The following is a 25,172-nucleotide window of genomic DNA, read 5'->3' on the forward strand; positions in this document are numbered from 1 at the left end:
GAGACTTTTGTTGGACCGTTAGTCACGAAAGGCTTAAAAAGGCCATAGACTGTCAGCTTTCCAATGGCGTGTATTATTTTCTTTGTCGAGGTATAAACGTGGAACTTATAGCTTGAGCTGAATGGATTCCAATGCGGATACACAAACCTCCCCTCCTTCTCTTCACATGGCACTGCAGGCTTTTATGTCTCAAGCTGTACTTCAATCGCACTGGCTGGCACTAAAAGCTCCTACCCTGTTCCTCTCTCCCCTTTCACCCTTCTACCACTTTCCATATGGCAATGCCTTACACGCTCTTTGCTAACTTTCAACTGCAAAGCATCTGTACTCGATCCATTATAATGCAGACTACATAAAAGTCCAAAGTTACATGAGAGCTCCTTGCCACTAAACAGGAAACGTCTCAACTTGAACATTTTCAGTAAAACAACCAAACTCCTTCAAAATATTCGATAACTGTCAGTTATACTTGTAATTTTATAAACAAGACAATAAAAACTTTAATATCCTGCTATTTCGTGGCTTGTTTATGATTATTTTATAGTATAAACAATTTCTAAAAACGCAACTACCATGAAAAGTAAATAGTCATTTGTGTAGCGAGTCATGAGAGAATATTATACTCAATGGCAATTTGTTGGGAATGGGGCCAAGCTTGATTTTCGCTGCTCATGATTTATTCATTCTGACAGCTAATAGCGGTTATTCATAATACATATAGCCGGTACAACACGTTAATATATCTTACCCACTAACTTTCCAGAGAAATAAAAGAGTAAATTAAATCAAACCATACATTCTCATACAAAATGATTTCTTTACAAACTGCTCTAACTCTTCTATTTCCTCCTCAGCATTCCTAGTCTGCTTGTTGTTTCTTATAAAGAGAGAAAATTGTACCATATATTGTTCTGAATCTTATTATTATCAGAAAATATGATAGCTGGATGAAAGACAGATTTATTGAATTTTTATTTAAATTATGATCACATATATTTTTGTATTCCATCAGTGGAAGCTTAGCAATATTTTCTCAACTGTATTTGCAGCGAGAGGAAAGCTTGAAGATATTACAGTCGATTGATTTAATCAGCTTGTAACCCTTTAAGGTAGGACTAGTAAAGTTGAAACAGAGTTCAACAATAATCCTCAAATTACAATCATAAGCTTCTAGTTCACGTGTCATACTTTTTTTTAACTAGTTACTTGGTCAGTTGGAGCCACGCAAAGTTGTAAAGTTTTTCCTCACACGTGCGCGTCAAGTAATAAAGAGAGTAAGCTAAAGGAAATACAAAAGTTAATCCATTATGCACAATGTGAGTCATGCTTTTGATCGATACTGCCTCTACCTTGCCTCAGCCACCATTTCTTCCTCGTAATGTCACTTGCATTTCTTAAAACTTACGACAACATAGCTACCATCTTGGTGAAATATGCCAGCAATCCAAAACACATCGCAAATTCTTCGAAATAAAATGTTCAATGTTGAATTATTTTTTAATTTAACCCTTCAAACGTACTCGCCATGCAATTTTCCTTTCAGAACGAAATTTTTGCTCGTTGCCTTTTCGAACGTTGAAAGATTTATCGATTACTACATTTTTTTGCAAAATTTTCAATATTGATTGAATGAAAGTTCGATCGTTCATTGTGTAATTTTTTGATGGATTTCCTGCTTTATTTACCTCGAGTTCAATTTGTTCCCTCGTGGTAAATTGTTTCGCAACTTTAATGATAGGATTCAGGAGATCATTTGGATTTGCAATAAATGTTTGATGCACGTGCGAACGAAACAGTTAAAGACTAAATTATCGCGATTATCCTCGCTTGTGCAGCAAGTTTTACAGCAATATTTTGTCTTGCTGATTGCCTACATATAAATCACCTGGATGCTTGTAAATATCCGTGACACAGATTGTTTACCATTAAGCAGTAATTTAGTACCTACATAATTATAATTGAATTGATTTTACTGCCTGCGCAACATCTGTTGCATAATAGTAACATAAACTTTTGAATTAAGACAGAACACACTGTTAATGACAAAATAGTCCTTTTGAAAAATGACTTTCATTAATTTTCCAACAAAACTCAGTTATTCGTGGAAACTATAAGAAAATTAATGTTCAAAATCGAGAAAATAACGAGCAGGGAAAATTGTAGAATTATTCTACGATTATCAGTTTTCGATCAGATAAGTGATGAGTGATAGAGTAAGTTATATATTACACTCGTTAGGAACACCTGACTCGATTCGACTGAAATTTTTAATAAAAAATCTCGCAATTTTTCATACAGTCTCGTTGAAGTAGCTCTTCAAGTAGTTTCTTTCGTTCTTTCAATACGTGTCGTCCGGAAACGAATTTCCATGAGACAAGAGAAAACGTGATTAAAATGCTAAATTTTATCGCTTCGAATATTCCAGTAAATTCAATAATAATTCATTGGAATCTCAAAGTAAATTTTGAATCGTATATATGTGGTCCATATTAGTATTAAATTAATTTTTTACTGCATTGAGCTGGTAAATTATAAATAAGAAATTAATTGCAAAAATTACGTAATAATTAGCAATTTTTATTAATTTTGGCCAATTTTCAAGGCATCGATCGGGTTTGCAAGTTAGCAAGTCTTGTCAAGGGTATCCGAGAAATGTAAGAATTGAGATTGTCGGCAACGTCTTGTCCGCGATGGGTTCGACACGTATCTGGGTCAACATCGGTCGAGACTCGATTGAATGTAAACTCGAAACTTGCCAAATCTCCTGGTACGCGCCTCGCGCGATTCAACTCAGGCTAGAACGATCTCTCGTTTTCTTCCACGCGAGGCTTTTCCTCATTGAAATCCAAATCGAGAACCAAAATAAGCCTGTCTCTCGTAACTATATCGTTGACTTAAACCACTGGCCATCACAAAAATTTTCTTAACAAATTTAAAAAAAAAAGAAAGTGAAAAATATACTAAAATTTATGTTGATCCTTTATTTTGTATTACAGGAAATAACATTGATTATATTTTTCCAAAAACGTTTCGACAACGGACATTTTTATCGATTTAATTTCAAACGTTGCGTCGGTAGATGAACGAGTGAAAATTGGGGGAAAATTGCATTAGTTCCGATCGAGAGCGTGGAAGCGGTTACATTTTCAATCGAAACGTTTCCAGCGATCAGCGGTAGGATTGCAGTTGAAGAAATTCATGGTTTTCAACTCTCGCTTTAAGTCCATTGGCCCGGATACATCGTAACTGCGTGGGTGTTTATCAAACAAGCTAGAATATCTTCTTTTGCAAATATTTACTGAAATAACGTACGAGTACGACTCTGCCACGAAAAGTATATCCACTTGAGTTTTGCCCCTTCTCGTTTACACTGGATGTACATTTTATACGTAAACTTTTAAACTTTTCTTTTCCACATTTTCAAGTTTCCTCCTGTAAATCAATATTTCTTTCGCATTCAAAGTCTTCCCAGAAACACGCAATTTAACTCAGCTTATCAAATAATTAACTGGCAGTCTGAAACTTTTTTGGCACATTGTATGCTAATTAAGAAAATTATGCTAAACTGTATTTATCAGGCTTCGTCGAGATATAAACATAATTCGCAAAGGTAATCACGGATAAACGATTAAAATTTTCTAAATAGGCATGGATAAAGAAAATGTAACTCGACTTATTTCACTAATTATGATTACCATGAGCCTTCTGGTAGGTATTTTTTTCAGCAGGCTTTATATAATATTAGAATAATACTATATTTTTGAGAAAACTGTGTTAACCGGTTAATCTGAGAGCTCCGAGGGGATGGGAGGGCGTGACTGCAAGTTTTTTGCATCGAGACAGAGTCGTTGTTGCAGCTCGACGATAAAATAGGAATTACAAGTAGTTAAGGGGTGAACGAGGTGCCGTTCGACTATTTCCCATTTAATTTGCGGACGCAACAAGTTTCACGTGCGTGGATTATTCGTTACTGGCACCTCGGTCGCTTTAAAATAGCAATAACCAATTTTGCTCGATTCGCTTCTTCGTTCGCCCTCACGCGGTTATTCGCGTTAGAGGAACCTTGAGTTTCACCCCTATTCATCACCTCCGAATATCAATTTTCCAGCATCGACCGCCGAAGCATTAATATTTATTATTTGCAAAAATAGGTCGATATGTAAAAGTATTCCATTGACGTGTGGGGGAAAAATTGCTGTGCCAAAGCTTTCATGTTTTATTATCTGAAAGCTTGCAGAGCGCTGTTCCGGCTGCTGAAAGCAACGAGAGGGTGAGCTTCGTACATGGTAGGATGAGGGAAAAAATATTGGGTATGAAAATGTCGCGAATCACACATAAACCGCAATCCTTTCAACAACAAATGTCAGCTGGCATCAGTGCGCACCAAATAATACTTCAATAGCAGCCAAATCGCTCCCCCCCCCCCCCCCTCCTAAAATCCTCATCAACAGGGCCAGCTCATTCGTTCAAAGCCTATCTATGCCATTCGAAAAGAAAACTAGGCCAAGAATCGGTGTTTCATTAGCCAAAATTAGCAACTAGCTCGTTAATTAAGCTCTTTGCACAGTGAGTGAAAAATTCATCAGCGATGAGTGCAAAAAGGAAAAAACCTACACCACACCAAACTAGATCCTAAAAAAAAGTAATAATAACCATGATTCGTTATGCAGTAGTCGACAAACACTCTTTCATTACTATCATATATTATATTTATCTCTCTAGAATGTTTAAGTTATTATTATCTTTTTGGATGAAGATAGTTTAATTTTTACAAGATTAAGTGCTTTGGAAAAGTTGTATGATGGATTAATTATGCTGTAAGAAATGGATGCTGAGCTGAATATTCAATGGATAATTCTTTGATAAGGGTGGGGCATGGTATAGCGAAAACGGCTGATATATCCTTGGCCAAACGACAAATGGAATTTGGAGAATACTGCATCTCGGAACTATCCTCGTGGCATATCTGCTTTTCAGCTCTGTGTCCTGTATAACAAAACCGTCCAACTCGACTAACTAAATTTCTCGATCCATGCAAGTCAAGTATTTTTCTTGATCCTAGTTATTATTCGATAAGAATCTTTAAAATTATCTTAATAATATTAATAACGATAGATAACAATATTAATATTGCCACATAATAACGTTTATTTTGTATTTTTAGATAGACTTCTCTACTGTTTATATTCCTTATATCAATGAGCTACTTACTCAAGAACCTTGCAAGTGTCGATATACTTCGGTCACGCTAAACAGCGATTTACTAACAGTGATATTTTTAACTGTCAAACTACCTTCAAAACTCTAAATTGTTGCCAGCATACTATTTTCAAAATTCCATTAATCGGTATGCTTATCGTAATTATACTTATTATTATTCCATGCATTAAAAGACCCACAATAAATTATACAATATCACCAATTTTTCTTTTTCTTCAACTTTCTTTCATCAGAAACTTGTTTGCTCATTCTTATTTGCAACCAAATTATTCATCGCACTACAATATTTTCTAGAGAATATTATATTTATCGCTGATTTAATTTTTCGAAATTATTAATTAATCAGGGTTTGACCCGACTGCTAAAATATTTGGGTCTGGTGGTAAATTAGCTTTTGAGGTAGTGTCTTTGGGAAATTTCGTTAGCAAGATGAGTAATAAATCGGCTTAAGGAATTTCTCAGAAATGGGAAAGCAAGATGCTCGTTTTAAATTATTATAGGAAGGCGTAAAACTTTGGCAAGAATTCCATCATGCTCGCATTTCCTTCATTTCTCTTTCATTATATTTTCCAGTTTCATTTTAACGAGCATCTATCCTTCTATTCCCTGCAGGTAGCATGTTGCCGGCCGAATTATTGCTGGCCACGTCTGCGTCTAGCTTTTCTTAATAAGTGCGTCATTTCATTTCCATGAGGGTGAAAATTGGGTCAAACCTGAAAAAACACCTGCTGAAATTAGCTGCTCGTGTAAAACTGAACAGTCCAGTAACGAAAGGAGATACTTCCCATTACCGAATGCACTTTTTTTAGAAACCTAATAGCAATTACTTTGGGAACAAAAGAGAATCTCAATAACATTCCAGAAGCCCGAAGGTTACACATACTAAGCCACTTTGAGGGTTCTACATAAAAAAATAGAATTTCTCGTAAGTGGCTACACATTATATTAATTAGAAAAAAATATTCTTTTTTTCTAAAAGCAGTGTAAGTGTATTAATAAAATAATACACGTTTCATGATATTTGACGTGTTAACAAGAGAGTCGTTTCATTTCCGTGGACATGGATAAAATAAGTAATAAGGTCAACCTTGATAAAACGTCTGATAAAATCAGGCGATTACACCAAAGCAGCTTTTACAAATTCTCGCTGCTCGACGGATATATATTATTGGCCGTTGTAATTTTGCATGACAAGACTGGTCCTTGTGAAGGTTCTGGTTGGAAAATAAAAAAAGTCAAATTACGCTTGGCTCGATGAAACTTTAAAGTTAGAGAGAGAGAGAGAGAGAGAGAGAGAGCGAGAGGGCAAATTTTATTATTAAAGGATCTTCATAACTCAGCATCTTTACGCTTATTTAATGATACTATTTTATAGTACTTATAAGAAACAGTTTGTGTACAAGAGAGAGAAAGAGAGGGAGAGGAGAAGGGTGAGGGGGGAGAGTGTAAGGGTTTTTATAAAAATAGTTCGCATTATCATAAAATTTATAAGTAGTTCGTTCATAATAATATGTAGAGTAGCCTCATCCTTGGTGTAAAACGAGAGAAAAAAATATCGATCCGAATAAACATTTTTGAAGAGGGTTACTTTAATACTGAAAAGGGACGACGAGGGTTTAAAATTTTTACTCGTCTTTAAATGTTGTATTTTATTAGATGATAGGGACAGACCTTCAGAATATCTAACTCCGCATAACATTCGCATCGCGTTCATATTTAAATGTTATATTAATAATGGAGGGTTTGACTAACCCAGAAAATCCGCAGTGCCAACGGAATGTTCGAAATTGAACGAATACGTAGTAAATATTTCTCTCCTTAAATATCTTATGTCAAACGATACAAGCATTTGATTCGTATCGGTTGTTGTTGCAATTTATAGCAAAAGTTCATAGCTTGCAATAATTTTCCAGAGAAAACTTTACCATATTTTTCTGTATTTTCTATTTTGCCTGAGCCTTGCATAAAACAAAATTGATAGTCATTTCTATTGATTATTGCATTTTAATATATTAAAAATTGGAAATGATGCTGAATGTATTCTTTATTTGCATCAATGTGTAATTTCACATGACGGTTAATATTTTTCTCCTCCAACGGTTACTAGAAGTGACAGTACGAGGCTTTGTGGTCTTAGCTGGCTCATGAATAAGCATAGTAAGCGCGCACAAGCAGTTCTGCAAGGTTTCCTCCTTAAAGCCGACATAGCATAACACTTTCGATGTTGTTCACGATAAAGTCCACGAACGAATTACAAAACAGCTACCACCCGTGTAAAATTATTACTAGCAAGTGTGTATAAATGTAGGGTACGACTGTTTCATTATAGAATTCTGCATTATTTATCTCTGCATCGATCAACATGGCAATTGCAACCGAAAATTAATCTGATAAACATAATTTACGAAGATTTTCATTCGAACAATCGGAAATATAATTACAGCACGAGTTGAACAAAATATTTGCTTAATTAATCAAAGTTCTCAGTTTACAGTATCAATGCATTAAAAAAAAACGTAATACTGTTATTTTCCATATGAAATTTTTTCCTACAACTCGAAACAATTTTTGGAAAATTTACGTATAGGTGTAAATTACGCACTCGCTTTTACAGAGGCCGAAGTGAAATTTTTAGGTTGCTCGGTTGCTTATTTTGCCAGTTTCATTTCACGTCCAAAGCCACAAAGGATCTTTGTACTGCTCATTCACTTGTTGGACACGCGTATTTACCTTCATTTTTCCTTTCATCTTCTGCTTCCAGAAGACACGCACCAGTTTTTCGCCCTCTAAAAGCCCCCCTCTATCCCAACCACATTTTTCTACCTTCACCTTATCTCACCTCAACCCTTGAAGAAGATAAATTTCGTTCCTTGAACAAAACTTTCGTATTGTTATTAAAAATAAGCAACATTTTGCTAAAAATAATTTCTAAAATGATTTTGCTACATGGCAATGTAATCCTAGTAATCTCGATATTAAATCGAATAATTGATTTATGAATATGTTTGAAAAATAAATAAGTATATACGTCGAGTTACCATGCACGCAATATATTTGTGTCTCGTGAGTCTTGTAACATGCATCGCGCGTTGCTCTTCTTTTAAAGCCACAGTTCACCGCTATTCTTTAGATCTTAGTCTCCAAAAAGAGAAAAAGCAGAGTAAAGCTAGCCTGCTATAGCATCAGAATATTCTACGAAACTAGCTTCATCGATTTCTTCCAACTCAGAACCAAACCCCAACTTTATCGAACCCTGCGAAATTTGCAATATTTATCCTAACCGAATCCCTCCCACGATTATACAGATTTAAAAATTCTGCCAATTTCTTGCTAATTTTTTAATGACATAATTAAATTATTTCTATGTAACGGTAATTAACAATAAAACTATATTCTGAAGATTACAGTGTGAAAATGATGTCGATGAGATTGATTTGAATTTCCTGGCAAGGATGAAAATTTTGTTGCATCGAACAACAGGTAAGCCAAGATTACACAGCTCGTTAGTAGCAGTGACTTTATCAATGCGCGAATGTAGAAATGGGGAGCCAGAACTTCCGGTGATGTATACGAATACACGATTGTTATCGATATCTCCTATCCATTGTGTAAGCTGACGCCTCTTGGACTCCATTCGTGTACCTGCATAGAACTACCTAATTGCTCGAGCATATCTCGTCTCGTTACTCCTTTGCTAATTAAAGCCTCGCTTGACTCAAGCAAGGTTACAAATTAGCAAACTTGCTTCCTCGCCGAAAATTCCTAAATAATTGCTCCGTTCCTTGCAAAATCAGTAATTTTTCGAAAAACGATAATTTGGTCGGTGCTGTTTGGAGAATAGCGAAAGAGGAAAAGATAGAGGGGTTGCGAATATAAAAGGAAGCATTTGGCTTTCGTTATTGGAGTTGGCACATGGTTTTCTTGGAATGCTCTCTTGTTTCATGTAGAAAGTGCATCCGCTCGTAGCAGTGAACAAGGTCGATCGTTATTCGCGCCATTCGTCTCAATTCAGTGCGCTTTCCATGCTTTATATCAGCGCGCAGCTGCGTCCGATTGTTCGCATCTGTTGAATCTGGCCGGCCGCCAAGTCTCGTCCAAGTAATGACGTTACACCGTTTCTTACACCATCCCCCACTTCCATCCTCCAAAATTACCACGCCCAATGTGCTACAGGTACACACGCTAGGCTAAGCAGGATTCAACAACTGTTTCCTGCTCTTTAGACCAGTATTGATATATAAATATTTGTATTTTATTCCCCAAGTTGCAAAGTGTACTCAAATATTTATCATAATGATTTTTTTCTTTATTTTCCACAAGCTGAAATAAACTTCCACACTTTATCGACGGGTGTTTATTTTTATCGACAGAAACCCTTGAGAATTCAAAAACACGAGACTAACATTTTTCTTATAGAAAAAATCTACTATTTTTTTATTCGAACAAGCTTTAATAAATTATTTTTAATGCAGTTTTCCTGTTAATCGTTGTAAGCTCGAAATAAAAATTATGTTACGATAATCAAAGCGAAGTAATGACTTCCTGGGGTTGGTGTTTGAACTTTTATTGCTTAAAAGTTTTTATTCGATGATACTATACGTACACGTTTCTTGTATTCATTCCAAGCCCTGGTAATCCGGGACAACATGCTATAGGTACAGGTCACGCGGTTAAGCAAAGTACTGAAATTACTTTCTCCAGTTCTCCTTGCCTGCGTGTGTTTATATTACTCACGTATAATTGTTATACTATAGCATTAGACGTTTCTTGCATTTATCCCGTCCCCACATTTGTAAACAAAGAACATTTGGTTCAGGTTTAAAAAACCAGTTCCAGAATTCATGTTCCACTATTTTTCATGCCTGCAAGAACGAACTAGAAAGATTTTGCCCTGTGCTTGATCATCCCCTCCTTCTTGTACCCTGTCGTGTGTGTGTGTATCACGTGAGTAAAGCGAAGTTTTAAAATGACTTGAGCGTGTTATATTTCGTGTAATGGTGTTTTTATCACTATAATACGTACACAATTTGATAATTATTCTACTTGTTTTAAGCCCTATTGACGTGCTACAACTATACACGTCACGGAATTATAAAGACACCTCTAAAACGAGTTTACAAACTTTTCATTTTTTAATGGTTTATCTACTTTTTTTTTTAAATTTCATATATTGAATTACTGTTAGTGGTTGTTGCTTCACTCGTGTTATCGATTGCACAGTTTTCTTAATTTTATTTAACCCTTTAACATCCAGACTAGAGCTTTGAAATAACGCTACATCGCTTTAATAATGCTAGACCGCTTCTTATACCGCCCACCATTTTGTAGATCTGGAGCAGCACGAAACAAGAACACGTCAGGGTAGTTAAGTAGAATCCAGAAATAACTTCCGGAATGTTAATTCTGTGTATTTTTATTACTACCATTCGCGACCAACTGATAACTGTTCTAGTGTTTCCCTTTCTCTCTTTACAATTACACGCATTAGATTCTATAAAGGATGATTTCTAATAGTCTGACCATATTTTGTCTCGAACTACTTGCTGACCCAATTATTTCACGATGATAATACTTGCACTGGTAGCTCGAAAGAAAATACTTACAGAGCTCTAGATATTGGGGAATTTGCGAGCTAGAAATACTCGTTCTGTAACAAGTTTCATGATCCACGTAACAGAATTAAATAGCATTAAGACTTATTTCATCCCGGGTCCGACTATAAATAGGATTTTACTACTTTGCCCGACAGATACTTTCTAGCAGCTTTCAGGACAGTTCTCTCACCGTCCTTGAATAGTGCGCCACAGGTAACACGCGTCACGTAGCTAAATGACGTCGAGCAACGACTTCCGCATGTCTGACCCTATGCGAGGTTTACTACTTGCACCCTTTGCCTAGCCTCGTTTCCCTTTACCTTTAATATCCCCTATCGCATCGGTAGGGAATTATCTTGTCAGTGTTACAGTGGAAACGGCTACAATTGCATTATTACATAGTTACATGCGATGTGAACTTTGGCAATGAGTGCACAGTGCTTCTTGTAATTAATATACCCGTTTCGCAATTCGTATTATAATAGCTAGTTTTATCTCACTCGCAGTCTCGATTATCACGGAGGGTGTCTCCATCGTTCTACAACTTGAAAATTATCGAGTTTCTTCGTATATTTGCATTATTGTGGCTCTGCAGCCAGCAATAAAAAATTCTGTATTAATATTGCAAACCCCAGTCGTCTTTTCCAGTAGAAAGTATAACAGTGGGAGATAATTTATTTGACCAATTAATGGATAATTCAACAGATACCTCTGTAATACTGCAAAGCTGTATATTTACAGCAGCTACCTCGGTTTGCAACAAAAAGCTTTTATTCTTGTTTTTCAAGGAAGATATTTATCTGGAATTGTGATTGGATATTGAAAGCTTGCTCTGGGAATTATCAGTCTTTTCGCTACTATCGAATTGATAGATTGGGGGCATCGTAAAAGCGTGCGGGGAATCAGATGGAACACGTGTTTTTCGAATCCAGTGATTCATCAGGGAAAGGAAGTACGATGTTGCTACAGCGTATCGCAATATTGGGACCCATTTTTTCTAGCAAATGTAAATAATGGCCATTCGGTGTTTGCCAATCATTGGCTGGAGGCCAAAATACGCTCACACTGGCTCCTAGTTTTCAGTAAATGGCCAACGTCACTTGAGCCACCAGACTTTGGATGGCTATAGGGATTTTACTTCATCAGTAAACATTAGTTCTCTGTAACACACTTGCCAGATGAACTGTGGAATCCAAGTATACTGGCCAATTTTTATTCAACGGTGTGAAATATGCAAAGCTTTAAATTGAAACGTAAGGATTTGCTGAAAGTTCATTTTCTCGTGGAGAATAAACGAGACTCGATGGAATGCGTAAATTTATGACACGATTAATTGAAAACTCGTTAATACGATGTTTTGAAAGTAAAAGCTTAACCGATGCAGAGGTAATCAGACTTTAATTAACGTTCTATTAGCTTGACAGTATTTGCAAATGAGTAAATGAAATTCCCAGATCTATATAATTAACGTGACCGAGAAAACAAGTGAATGCTCTCGTAATGACTGTGCTCATTGTAGGCTATAATTGATTAGTGAAAAATTTAATCGATTTTGATGAAAATTAACGATTTTCCTAGCGAGTTTCCTACAGCAAATATTTATCAACTCACATGATACATGCTTCTAGGGGATTTCGAGCAATAAAATGATTTTATGGTAAACGACGTAAAGTGCAAGTTTTAAATAGACCAATGGGTCAAATTTGAAAACTCACAGTGAATAATAAAGTTCTAATCTTCGACCATGGGTCTTCGGAGACTCGTTAAATTTTGAGGACAAGTACGCTTAAACTTCATTCTGCATTATCCTTTGCTAATCATTCCATGACCTGGAACATGATCTGGGCCTCTAATAGTTTCATTACAGTCATTCTAAATTATTCCTTTCTCCCACGAGTGTTCTCTATAACAAACTTGCAAAAAACCTGAACATATCCAGTAATTTGATTTCTAAAAATTTCCACAACAGAATTTTAAAATAAAGTGTGATCCAGAAGATTATCAGAAGTGTTTTTATAGAACGTTTGTTCGATTACTAAACGGGTTATGATAGGAGTCGATAGGAAATTTGCACGAGAATTATAGTAGAAAGGAGAACGTGAAACGATCAAAGGGTTGAATACTTTTGAAATCCGATTTGGAACAGCGAGCTTGGGTTAATCGTGTTATCGTGTGACTGTGAAACTGTTTTGTTATGTCAAACCAGGTATAATCCTGTCGGTAATGGGATTCCTGAGATCGAGGCCTCAAATGTATGAGCGTAACAGTCTCTTTGCTTCGTATGCACAATTCGAAATGTCCATTGCATTTGCCTCGAATTCAGTTTGGTAATTGCATATCACAAAAGCATCAGCTCAGCTGTGGTTGTTGCTATCATTAATCTACAAGCAAATCCTGACGTATCTATAACACGCGTGTCAGGAAATACGTCACGTGCCCCCATTGCAGCTTCAGGTACCCCAAATTAAACCAGACTTGGCCTTCAAATTTATCTAATCACCCATCCACCACATCTCGGTTTATATGTCGCAACTGTTATAGTTTATTATTATGATTTCTGATGGATAAGCAAAAAATAGCCTATAACGCAGGTAGAATTCATTTGGGAAATTAAATTACTCATGCATCATCGGTTTCATAGAAGGCAAAGTGCATGTGGCTCTTTCCGTTTAACGCAGCGAGATAAGCCAAAGCGGTGCGATGAGTTCAGGGATGATAAGTCAAGGACTAATCTACTAGCTGTAAATTAATAGCTGGGTGTGAAAGGGAATTATCGTAAGATTTAATTAGCTCGGTTAATATTACTAATGCACTTGGGGCAGACGCCATTATTTAGCTGGTGGTCTCCGATTTATATGCTTTGGATCTCAGTGTATCAGAAATCATGATAGAGCCAAGGAAGTATAATACTTTATGGGAGAGGTCCGGCCTCTCTCGGGAACAGTGAAAAATCGTCCTTGTACACGCGACGCTATGTTTCAGCTCATCCAATTACACGCTGTATTTGTTTCATCTTCGAAAACAATCTCGAATAAACGCGATTCAAAAATAATATTATTTATTATATTTAATATTATCCAATCAATCAATCGTCGTTTATAGGTTTCACTCAAGAGCACAGAAATTCTCTTCGATCTTACCAAAGTGTTATATATATATATATATATATATATTCTTTTTAAATTGTTTACACTATAGAAATAAATATAAAGACAATCTAAAAGGATTTCACGTAAGTGCACTTGGATCGATCGACCATTTACAGCAAAGATTTACAAGGTGTTAAATCGTTTAAGACGCCATCAGCTATAAATTTAAGGCGAATTTGCATTATGCTTAGCCATAAAATGGGCGTTGACTAGTTACTCAACGGTGAATGTGTTGCGGTGGTCGAATCCCTCGGTTTCTTCTTCTTCTTGTTCAGAGGCGCTAATGCAAGCTCAAACGTGGTGGCTTCGCGTGATTTGCATGCGGTGCTCGCGAGGAATTTTAAATAACCAAAAAGAGTTTCTCCGCTCGGGACTAGAAAGGTGGCTGGTCGTGAGAAATACTCTCGTGGACTTGCCGAATAAAATTATAATTATACCCCACTCAACCCCGCACCTTTCCAATTTCTTAAATTGAAGCACTAGCCTGCACAAAAATTCGATCGACTGTCTGGGATTTAGCAATTTGATTCGTAAATTTTTATTCGTGTTATTAAATAAATTTAATAAAAATAAATAACAAAATATTATTGACCTGCATAAGTTATGTCATAAAATACTTGAATCCACCGCATCACTAAAGACAACAGAGCACGGAAACCTTCCATAGCACTCTGAATATATAATGATGACATAGCCAACCCCGATGTAACAGTTGAACTACTGACGCCACAATCTTGGGTCATAAAAGTCGAAGTAATTTTGTTTAAAGCGGAACACCCGAATACAGAGCGCTTTAAGTATCCGTCAAACTATAATTTGACAGAAATAAGATTTCAGACGTTAAAAAAATATCAAATAATTGCTGAGCTAAGAAAAGAATCTTAGAGAATAGTTTAAACTTTATAGATATTGCTTTTCTTTACGACAAAGAGATTGGATGTGTTGGTTAATAAAGAGACGTGAAAATTTAAGGGATAAGGTCAGCCATAAAGGAGACACTATGTTCTCTCGATGGAATTACTGTGCTCGTGATGAGAAATGTGATCGAACTATTAAATTACTGATATTTTTAAGTACTGCATGCATGATGGGTTAGTTAACTTGATACACCTGGATCCGGAAATGATAATCGATTGCAGAGTATCCTAGATTCCAATTCAGCACGCATTTCGCAAAGCTTGACAATGCAACGAGGAACGTATAATCCGTTAACGGAGCAATTCAGAGTGCTCGGGGGTGGCTGCGTGCCCTTGTCGCGTTTACGCTTAGCCTTAATTTACATAATCGCGTTGATAATTGTGGTGATACTATATATACAGGAAGCGTGGAAAATATAACTCGCCACTATCGGGCATAATTGGGACTCTAATAGGTGCAAATATTAGCCGTATGGCTCCCAAAACAAACACACTCGCATATAACGACGTACACAAGCAAACTCGCATAAAAGGAGAAATGTCCAATGGAGTTAACTACCGATACATCAAACTCTGCCGTAAATTTACACGAGACAGTTTTTTGAAACATTGTCATTCCTCGAAAAATGACACAAACGTGTGTCAACTCCCACCCCGATTCAGATCCATGCAAAATATTGTCGTTCGGTTTTCAATTTTTCCAAAGCTCAGTCATAAACTTCGATACGCTCATGAAGATTTTTGTCCTTTTGCAATATTTCATTGTTTTTCAGGATTTCCACTGGCACGCTTGGACGAATTTGAAGGGACTGAAAATTTGCATCCTTAAAGGGGTAAACGAATTTCTAGCAACAAGAGAGCTGGCAACCTGGTACAGTTGCGTTTCAAGTGGAGGATGTTAATTGCAGCAGGTTTAATGTAACAAAGTTAGCTGATATTTCGAATATGCCACTGAAGGATGGAAGCAACACGTTCGAGCGCCATTGTCAGTCAGATCCAGGAATGGAAGAAGACTCGTGCAGCGAATGCTAGTAGACTTGGTGCTCGGCCAACTGCAATGAGATTCTCGACGACCAATTAGCTTCCCAGCACCCAAGGTGCTAACTTCCGGTTTGAACCTCGCGACTAGGGTGTATCATAGGAATTGAATAAAAAAACTAATTTAACACTGCCTCCTGAAAACAAGTCTCTGTCACTCCAGAGAGGTCATTGACCCTTATGTTTTAATTTGGAAGAAACGCAAGTGTACAAGGGCAAAGCTCGTCGTTTCCTCTTTAGGGATTAAACCGGAAGTCCTCTTGTTCGTTGATCAAACTTTTGAGAAAATATTCGTCGCCATTTTTCGACACTGCTCCGACGAAATACGAGCCGGATGTATCATAAGTTTTTAAAAAGTTAATTCCATGCTGCGCCTTCCGAAAATACGCTGGTCTCCCGGGAGAGCTCGTTAAACCGGAAGTCCTCTTGTTTGTTGACCAAACTTTCGAGGGATTCTCGCCGCCACTTGCGGATGAAGAGACCGGATATGCGAATCGAGCAAGTTTCGAGTCTTTCGCACAAGCGTGACTCGTTAATTTTCGAGAAAAATGACAACCGCTCCACTTTAAAACTCGCGTTATTCCGCAATTAGAACCTCGACGCCCAGTCTGTGACCAACGGTATTTTTCTACTTGCCGCCGAGCCACTCCCGTTTCTCCAGATTCCCAGTAGAAAAAGCTAGCGCGCCATATTTGCCTGACGTCAAGTTCATATAATTTTTTCTTATTTCCTTCAAAATTATACAAATGCTTCATCACCGGCTGTATTAATTAAAGCTTTAATTACTTTGTTTCATCCCTCTACAAATCATATAAACCGTTTTAATTATTGCTTTACCGCGTTGACTTTTTCGTTTCCTTTATTATCTCATTTATTATCGGCATCGCATCGAGCAAATGAATTTTTTCACAACGGACAGTATAGGTTGGACGGAAGGAACTGAAAAGATCGTAATTCATAGCGCATATCCACTCACCATCGATGCGATGCTTTCTTTTATTGCAGACCGGGGTGAGCCAGTATACGAATAAAACTCGTTAGATACTCGTTTTTCTCTTAATCCTGCCTAGTATTTGTTGCTCGCCACATTTATCGGAATATTTATCAGTAATCCGAAATGGCCTCGGGCGAGATCTATCGCATAGTACGAAATTATACGTCGTTAACAACGTAAAATCTAGCCGCTCCATCAAATCCATTAATTCTCTGAAAAATCCCTTCCAAAAAAGTGCTGGAATTTTCTTGATAAAAAATTCAGAAAGAATGGAATCGATACTTGCTTAAAGTTAATAAGACTGATTTAAAGGGGATGTACCGATGCAGCACTAATTCAATTACCTAAGTATAATTATTCAAATTTTCAATAAAAAATTTAAATCTTGCATAAACTAGAATTAGTTCAATGTAGTGCAAGCATATTTTGCAGTGTATTATTCTTGAAGTTTTTTTTTTCCTTTTGTTTTAATGAAACAGTTTACCTGAATTCGAGATTAGAAGCTTGGAAAATGAGTAATTCAAGTACAGTAATTGAAGGTAATCAAGGAATACTGAAGGAAGGCATATTATTGTAATAAAATTAAGCTTTAATCAGCCAGATGGAACGAGCTTTTCGAAATTCACGGACATCGCAAATCGATACAGTGTATAATCCGTGGTTTATATTGGCAGCGTGTATTCGTTAGATGAAGAGTGGCCAGCTATCCTCTGTGGATTAATTTGTTGTGGTCATTTTGCATATCCAATGCCCATTAGACTTCATACTGTATTGCCTACTGCATTTAGTTCCATAATGCAAGTGAGCATCGTACACTTCATTACACAGTGGACGACCGCATGTTTTTCCACTATAAGCCACTAAAAACCATTAAGGACCTCCTTCAAACCTTTCGGTCTCTAATTGGTTCCAAATTGTGTTCTGAAACGATGAGAGTCTGCTAATGACAGTACTAATCTAGAAATGATTAACTCGAGCAGTCTGTTAAACACCTGTTGGCTATACAGCTCCCTAGGGACTGTCTATATAAAATCTTTCTAAATTTCATACTTAATAAATCAAAAAGTGGCATGACGAAACTTAGGAGGGGATCAAATGAATCGATCAGTAATTATACGCTCGAATCATTAATGACCCAGATTGCACGCATAATTAGCACACGCAATATCAACACAAATGATGTATGGTTGTTAGTTGCAGGCATTCAAAGCATCGGACAATGATATATGGTTTTCCTCTCGTAACATTTTATCTGAAACTGCTTTTTCCCTAGCATCTCGCATTATCTTGTGTAAACGCGAGTACCACACAAATAACGCATTGTTTTATCTTTATCGTTTCGAATTAATAAAAGCTACACGTTAAAAAGAATATACAGAATGTTATTAAATTACGTAATAGTATTTTGTTTGATAAAAAATGATACCTCTGTATTTTTGTAAATAGCTATATGAGCAGGGATTTCATTATTAGAGTATCTGCTCCATTTACGAGATAGGATGTCTTTTAAAAGGAAAATCAATGCCAAACCCAAAAAAAACTCTGTTTTACCTAACGTTATTTTGCAATATTTGTCAAATAAACAATGTCTGTAGCTTTAACTATAAATAGTTGTTTTGTTATCTTTTTCAGAATTTATTGAAGTATCATATTTGTTCTAGAATTATTATGCTCAGGCAATTTTATACAGTAATTATTCATTTTTTACGACGAATAATCAGGCTGAGAATTTTAATAATCTGCATATTTTTCACTGAATTAACAGCTATTGTTTCATTTGAATAATAAGAAGTAGCTTTACGCAAAATTAATATTATAATCACACTACGAGGTAAATTAAGTTCATGTCATACTTATAGGCAAAAATATGGGAAAAGCCAGATGCCTGCGGTGACTAAACAAAACGGGCTACATAGAGAAAAGGAGGAGCATCAGCTAATTAAACAGACGCGAACCTCTTGAAAAGGAAAATAGATCCTCGATGGATCTATCTGGATTTGTTTTCCTTTGCTCTCAATGCACGTCAACCATTCGCGTATAATTACTTTTGCCCTAGGCTCATTATGGGGGACGCGTGACAGCGTTCCAGCTTTATGTATCCGAGTTTCTTTATTTTCTTCATTTTCAAACCACGTAATTGCGTCTGACAAAGACTTCATTAACGAAACATTCACTCTGTTTTCTGATGAATTATACATTCGTGCAAATATTAATTTCAGGAATTTTCCCAGTAAATGGTCTGCCACCATGTAGTTTTTAAATATGTTCAGTTATTACATTTGCCAATAAAAAATTCCTAGGATAAAAACTATATTAAAGCTGGCATTTTTTGTCTTATCCAAACAATTGCATTGGAAATGATGAAACTTATTGAAATTCGAGGAGCTTTTAAAATTGATAATTTATATCATGTATGGAGAGCGGGAGCTTGCATTTCCGTGCAATTTTGAAATACACGACGACGATCGAGCTCTCGATTATTCTAATTATCGTGGCTCGGGGTTTTCTCCAGCTTAATTGGTGGGCTGAGCTGTGCAGGGATTTCCCTACGCGCGAATCAGATTCGTGGACAGAATGTGGCGAGTAGCGCGACACGCGATACCGCTACATCACGATTCAGAAGAATACGTTACGTGACAATTTACGAGGACACTTAAATCTACGAGAGATTTACGACCGATCTTTCCTCGCTAAACTGCATATACGATCTTGTATACCCGTGAATACGTCGTTGTAACAGCTATTGTATCAGTTAACCAGTTTACGCCGAGAACTTTTACCGAATTAAACAAAATTGCAAAGACAAAAAATCGTCAAGTTTCTAAGAACAAAATAATTCATTAGCCAGCCAGTGCACGCTCCAATAATTTAGAAAATAATTTCCATTGGAATAATCGTTTAAATAACAAAATTGTAACAATAATCGAGCTGTAGCAACTGAATATAACGATTAGTAAACAGTGCTGATTGTCTGATAACAAATGCAAAACTTAATATCTAGTAAAACTATATTGGTATATTAAATTTGCTCAATAATACTTGAAATTTCACAATTAGTGCGTAGAAGCCACTGAAATCGAATTCCACATTAACAATGCTATATTTAAAAGTGAATGAATTCACATGTGATTTCGATAACGAAGGAATGATTAAAGTTGACCATTCGCATCAATTAACATGACCTTAAAACTTGTTTCGAGCGTAGGCTTCAAGTACTCCTCTAATTGTTCCGGTTAAAGCGGAGCATTTGGAACAAGTTGGCCCAGAAATGATAAAGCACGTTAACTCTTCTATTTTTACGGTCATACGTGGGTAAATCCGAGCACCCGAGGCATGCAAGGCACAATCTGAATCTTATATTTACGATGTACAAAGAATTTTTTTAGCCCAATCTGTTTAAACAGCCGAGTCGCCACTTAAATTTACCGACTACTTTATAAGATAACTGACAGTTTTTCCTCTGTGCATGCGAGATTAAATCTCTCGTAACCTTTTTATCTACGTTGACTTTATTAACTCCTACTCCCCCACCATTTATTGAACCAATTAGATTAATGTTCCTCCCCCGTCATAACACACGCGTATCCAATAGTTTCCAAATAACAGGTGAAAGATTCCTGTGTTCAGATTAAGGGTATTAACGAAAAAAAAACTCTCTATATATATATTAACTTTGAGACGATCGGTTCCGCGGAGCGAGGAACGAAATTTATTACGGACACGTAAAGGTGATTAAATCAGTAACAACATAATCTCATCCGAGATATGAATGAGTAGTACGAAAATTATGGAGCCTCGAAATCAGGCAATATGCTGGAAGGGTTTATGCAAACACGCTAATGCAAGCGACAAAAAAGGAAATCTACTAACTCAGTCAGTCACTTAGAGCCGTGAGAACTACCATTTATACCTTATCGACCGTGTAATTAACGACAAAAACACCCTTGACATTCTAAATTAGTACGCAATGCAGCTAAAAAGTAGAGCCTCGAGAAACACCTAAGAAACAAAAAAATTGCCTGCTTCATCCAGCAGTAACTACTCGAAAAACAAATTCCTTGAAATCAGGCACACGAAGGATGCATGTAATTAATTCATTCATCAAACTGTAATTTAATTGAGCCAGAAAAACGTGAGAATTGAAAAGTTTGACGAAACTTCGTGTTTCGGTTTAATATTTATTAAACTCGTGGTAATGACGATATTGTTGGCAATAGTTTTGCATAGGATATACCATAGCCATAAATGAGGTATGTATTTACGACTGTAAATGGTCTAAAACGTTGTGGCTTTTCCAGCGGTCAGTCCATGAGAGCTTTAGTAAAATCAGTATTGTATTCAGAGGTACTGCTCACTCGTGATGAGGCGTAATTGCCAATTTCAAATGCATGAACTGCACCACATTCAGATCGTCCCCTTCATACTTAATAGGCCTAGGATACAGAACCTTCATTACCTTGAAAGATGCTAATTTTGCATTTACCATCGAATCCCATCAGCTTCTATCCTGGTGTAACACGAAGAAGCACGATAATCAAAGTGTGGCTTCCATGAAAGAAACTCTAGAAGTTTAATTTTATCTGTGAAATTCGAATTTCCCATTCGCATTGGTTAAAGTAAATTAATATCGGTGAAAAAAGTGTTTTTCCATTAATCTTGATAAATTACTTTTGGATTTATTCGTAAAGTTGCTCTCTCGTACCTCGGCGCTAACTACACAGGCAAAAATCAGAATCTAATGTAGGAAAGTTTCATTTCAGCAATAGGGAAAAGTTTAATTATATCGCTAGGAAAGATTCTTTTGAGGGAATGGCGGGGGGGGGGGAGGGGAGACGCAGCTCGTTTCACAAACTGCGACTAAACGATGCCCTGAAAAACATCCGATGTGGCTTCATAAAACTTTTACGTAACGGCGCGTGTTAAATCTTGAAAGCAATTTCTCCAAGTAAGAAATAACAATGTTTATCTATTCGTGTGCATTATACGTAGTCCTTTGCGAACTGCAGAAATGAGTCCGATTCTCAAATTGAATGAAATAACGCTTCTCCCCGAGTATTTTTTACGAAACGCAAATATATGGACGGAACGTTTCGCCACAATTTCCATATCAGCATACACTTTTAAAGGTAAAGAGTCTCTTGATACTTGTAAATTTTAAATGCGACTGATTCTGATTATAAATAAAAGCTAAGGAAACGCAAATCTTTCACTTGCGCCATATTCATCCGGTTTTGGTTGGAATACTTTGCATATGTGAAACATTTCTGTGTAAATTTGTTTTATTCTTGGAACGAGATGGAAAATAAATATAGCTTTGACAATCTCATACAAATAAAGCACTAAAATTTCCGCAAGAAATTACACATACAACTTTCAGATTTTCATAAAACTCTATAACGTTAGTCGTTTTTTTCAGTGACGTCCAAGGGGACTTTAATAAATTTACCAAGTCAGACAACGAATTCCGACAGATTTCTGATAACGGTAACTCGATAATCCAGCTTTACACGACTCCTCTGCGCCTTTTAATAAAATGCTTTATTCCATCAACGTCCAAAACCACAAATGCTCGAAGGCTTAAACACACACGAACTGGAATCAGGGAAGAATATACAATGATGAAGATACACATCGATAAACGAAGTCGACTCGTATCGCAGTATTATGCGAGCAAATCGATGCTGACTGATCGGATAAGACTGTGCTAACGAGGTCGTTATAAGAAAAAAAAGATAAAGAGTCGAGGGAGCCGATGGAACATCGTCTTAACGATCCTGGGAGTCCCTCGGGACTTTACAGGTACATCCGAAGAAGGTCCTACCTTCGTTCTGGTTGTTTCCAATGAGGATCTCTGTTTTCTCAAAATCCGTCTCTCTCACTAGATCCAAAGGATCCTTGGGCAAGAAAACACCGTCGATGGTTGGCGCGGATGGGAAGCCCAAAATGCCCCAGTAACTGTTCCACTGCTGTACGGATAGAGTGCTGGCATCGACGGACCTCATGCAGGCCATGACCCTCGCAGGATTTTCATCCAGCAAAGTGGAGTTGCAGCCACAATGATCCACCAAAACTCTGGCGATCTCGTTGGCCTTTTCTCCGGTCATATAACTCCAGGGAGCATTAAGAGTACCACTCTGCAGAATTCCACGACGTACCAGTCCACGTGTCACAGGTGAGATCAGATGAAGAGACACAGAACTGCCACCAGCGGACTCTCCGAAGATCGTGATGAGGTCCGGGTCTCCACCGAATGCAATGGCGTTGTCCTTGAGCCATCTCAAGGCCATCGCCTGGTCCCAAAGACCCATGTTCCCAGGAGCCTCTTCGCTATTGGTGAAGTGTTGGTTGAGGTACAGAAAACCAAAGGCTCCTACCCTGTACTGCATCGAGGCTATAATAACATTACTGGATGCTGCCATGATGTCCGCGTCGTAAACATCCAAAGTGGCCGTGCCTGACATGAAACCTCCACCATAAATCCACACCAGCAAAGGCATGCCTTCGCCATCGGTACCACCATTCGGATCCGTACCCTTATGCCTCATCCTCAGCTTCTGAGGAACCCAGAGGTTCAGGTACAAACAATCCTCGGAGACGTTAGTGTTTGGGTTCCACATTTCCTCGCCTTCGAATCCAGGGAAGTACTCGTATCTCTCCTGGTAGCAACTGTTGGGTAGCACTGTGGCGTTGAGGACTCCGTGCCAAGGCTCGATGGCCAATGGTTTCCGGAATCTCAGAGGACCGATCGGTGGCTTGGCGAAAGGTATGCCATAGAATACGTGGACCGTGTGGTCCAGGACCGTGCGTGAGAACCCGCGCACCAGACCAGTGGTGGTCTCCACGACTAGAGGATCGTTCTGTGGTTCCGAATGTTGTTGGTGACCATTGAGATTGTTCCTGGGGATCCGACTGGTTAATCCAGGTGTGACCAGGAGTAAGAGCGTGACGAATGGGAGCTCTCTGAGTCTCCAACAAGTTGTCAAACTGCGCCAGCTGGCCCGTCGAGCCAACCTCGACGGCGCCGCGCCGACGGCCGTCATTCCGGGGAGCCCTGAATCCTCAAGGTCCTTTCTTCGATGACGTCGCAGGTCAGCCTTCCGGAAGTGGTCTCACTCTTTGGTTCCGATAATTTTTCGTCCTTTCGCAGGCTGTCCCTGATCTTTTCAAGGTCGTTCGGATGTATTCTCTGCACTCTTTCACATGGGACACACCGTTTTCTCGATCGATCCAATCGCGATGTTGAGGAATGGACTGTTGGGATGATTCCACGTTGTTATGGGCACTCGGTGATCGCGCGGCGGCCGGCGTGCCGCGTTGCACGGGGTCGACTGATCGAGGAGGTGGAGATGGCACGAGGTGGAAGTACCGCCGGCGGTGGAGTAGTAGTGGTAGCGCCCTCGTGCAGCGCTAGGTTTCGTTGTGCGAGTGTGTGTACGTGAGGATCGCGGAGCAGCGATAGCGTGGTGGTGGTGGAGTGCTACGCGCATAAGCCGCGCACCAGCCACCATCCTCGGCTCCCCAGGCCTTCCAGCCTTTTCGTTGTCCTTGCTCTCCACGCTCGACCAGCCGTGCACCCACCCCTGCCCCCTCCCTCTCCCTCTTCTTACCCCTTCCTCGCCAACCATTCTCCCCAACAGCTCGGAACTCTACGCAGATTCTGTCCAACAACTGCGCAACTGCCCAAATCTTCGCATTGCACCTTCTTACTTCATGAAATATTTTTAAATCGAATGGATGCTCTTTTTATAATTTTCGAATAGTCCGGCGAAATTTCAATTCGTTTGGAACATTTTATACGAGTATTTTATGCTGCAGTAGCTTCGTAGAATTGCGGAGAAGCAAACCGATTGGTTTTCTGCGCGTTTAACTTCGCTTCGATTTATCCTAGAAACAGCCTTGACCATTCATGAATTTTAAATCAAACTTTAACGACACATTATGGCTCGGGAAAGTAAGACTATAAATGTCTCTAAACATTGTTGTCTATTGGACTTTACCTTGCATATTTATCCTTCGCAGGAACGTTTTAAGTAGATGGTAAAAGTTTTAAGCTTTTACTCGTATTGTTATTGAAAATTCATAAATATTATTTAATAATTGTAAAGTACATCAAGAATAAAAATTATTAATGTTCACAAGACGAAAAACTGTTTTAAAAAAATTTTAATTTCTGATTGAGAATTAATGAGATCATAATAAAATTTGTCAGATTTTCTCTGTATCGAGCGAAAAGCTCTTTCGTAAATAACTCGAAGGGACA

At 37.8% G+C, this 25,172-nt stretch overlaps 1 protein-coding gene across 1 annotated transcript in view; it reads right to left on the reverse strand.

Annotated features, from left to right (window-relative positions):
- The window catches only part of LOC136781712 (acetylcholinesterase-like), a 99,266-nt gene extending 74,934 nt beyond the window's left edge, over positions 1 to 24,332 (reverse strand). Inside the window, exon 1 of the mRNA XM_066740689.1 lies at positions 22,734 to 24,332. Coding sequence (XP_066596786.1) covers positions 22,734 to 23,952 — 1,219 coding nt within the window. The 5' untranslated portion in view covers positions 23,953 to 24,332. The remainder of the gene's footprint in view (positions 1 to 22,733) is intronic.
- Positions 24,333 to 25,172: the final 840 nt, after the last annotated feature.

This window comes from Prorops nasuta, unplaced genomic scaffold, assembly GCF_024137725.1.
Source record: "Prorops nasuta isolate Cenicafe-Biocafe unplaced genomic scaffold, Cenicafe_Pnas_1.2 PNAS00002, whole genome shotgun sequence".
Classification (NCBI taxonomy): Eukaryota; Metazoa; Arthropoda; class Insecta; order Hymenoptera; family Bethylidae; genus Prorops; species Prorops nasuta.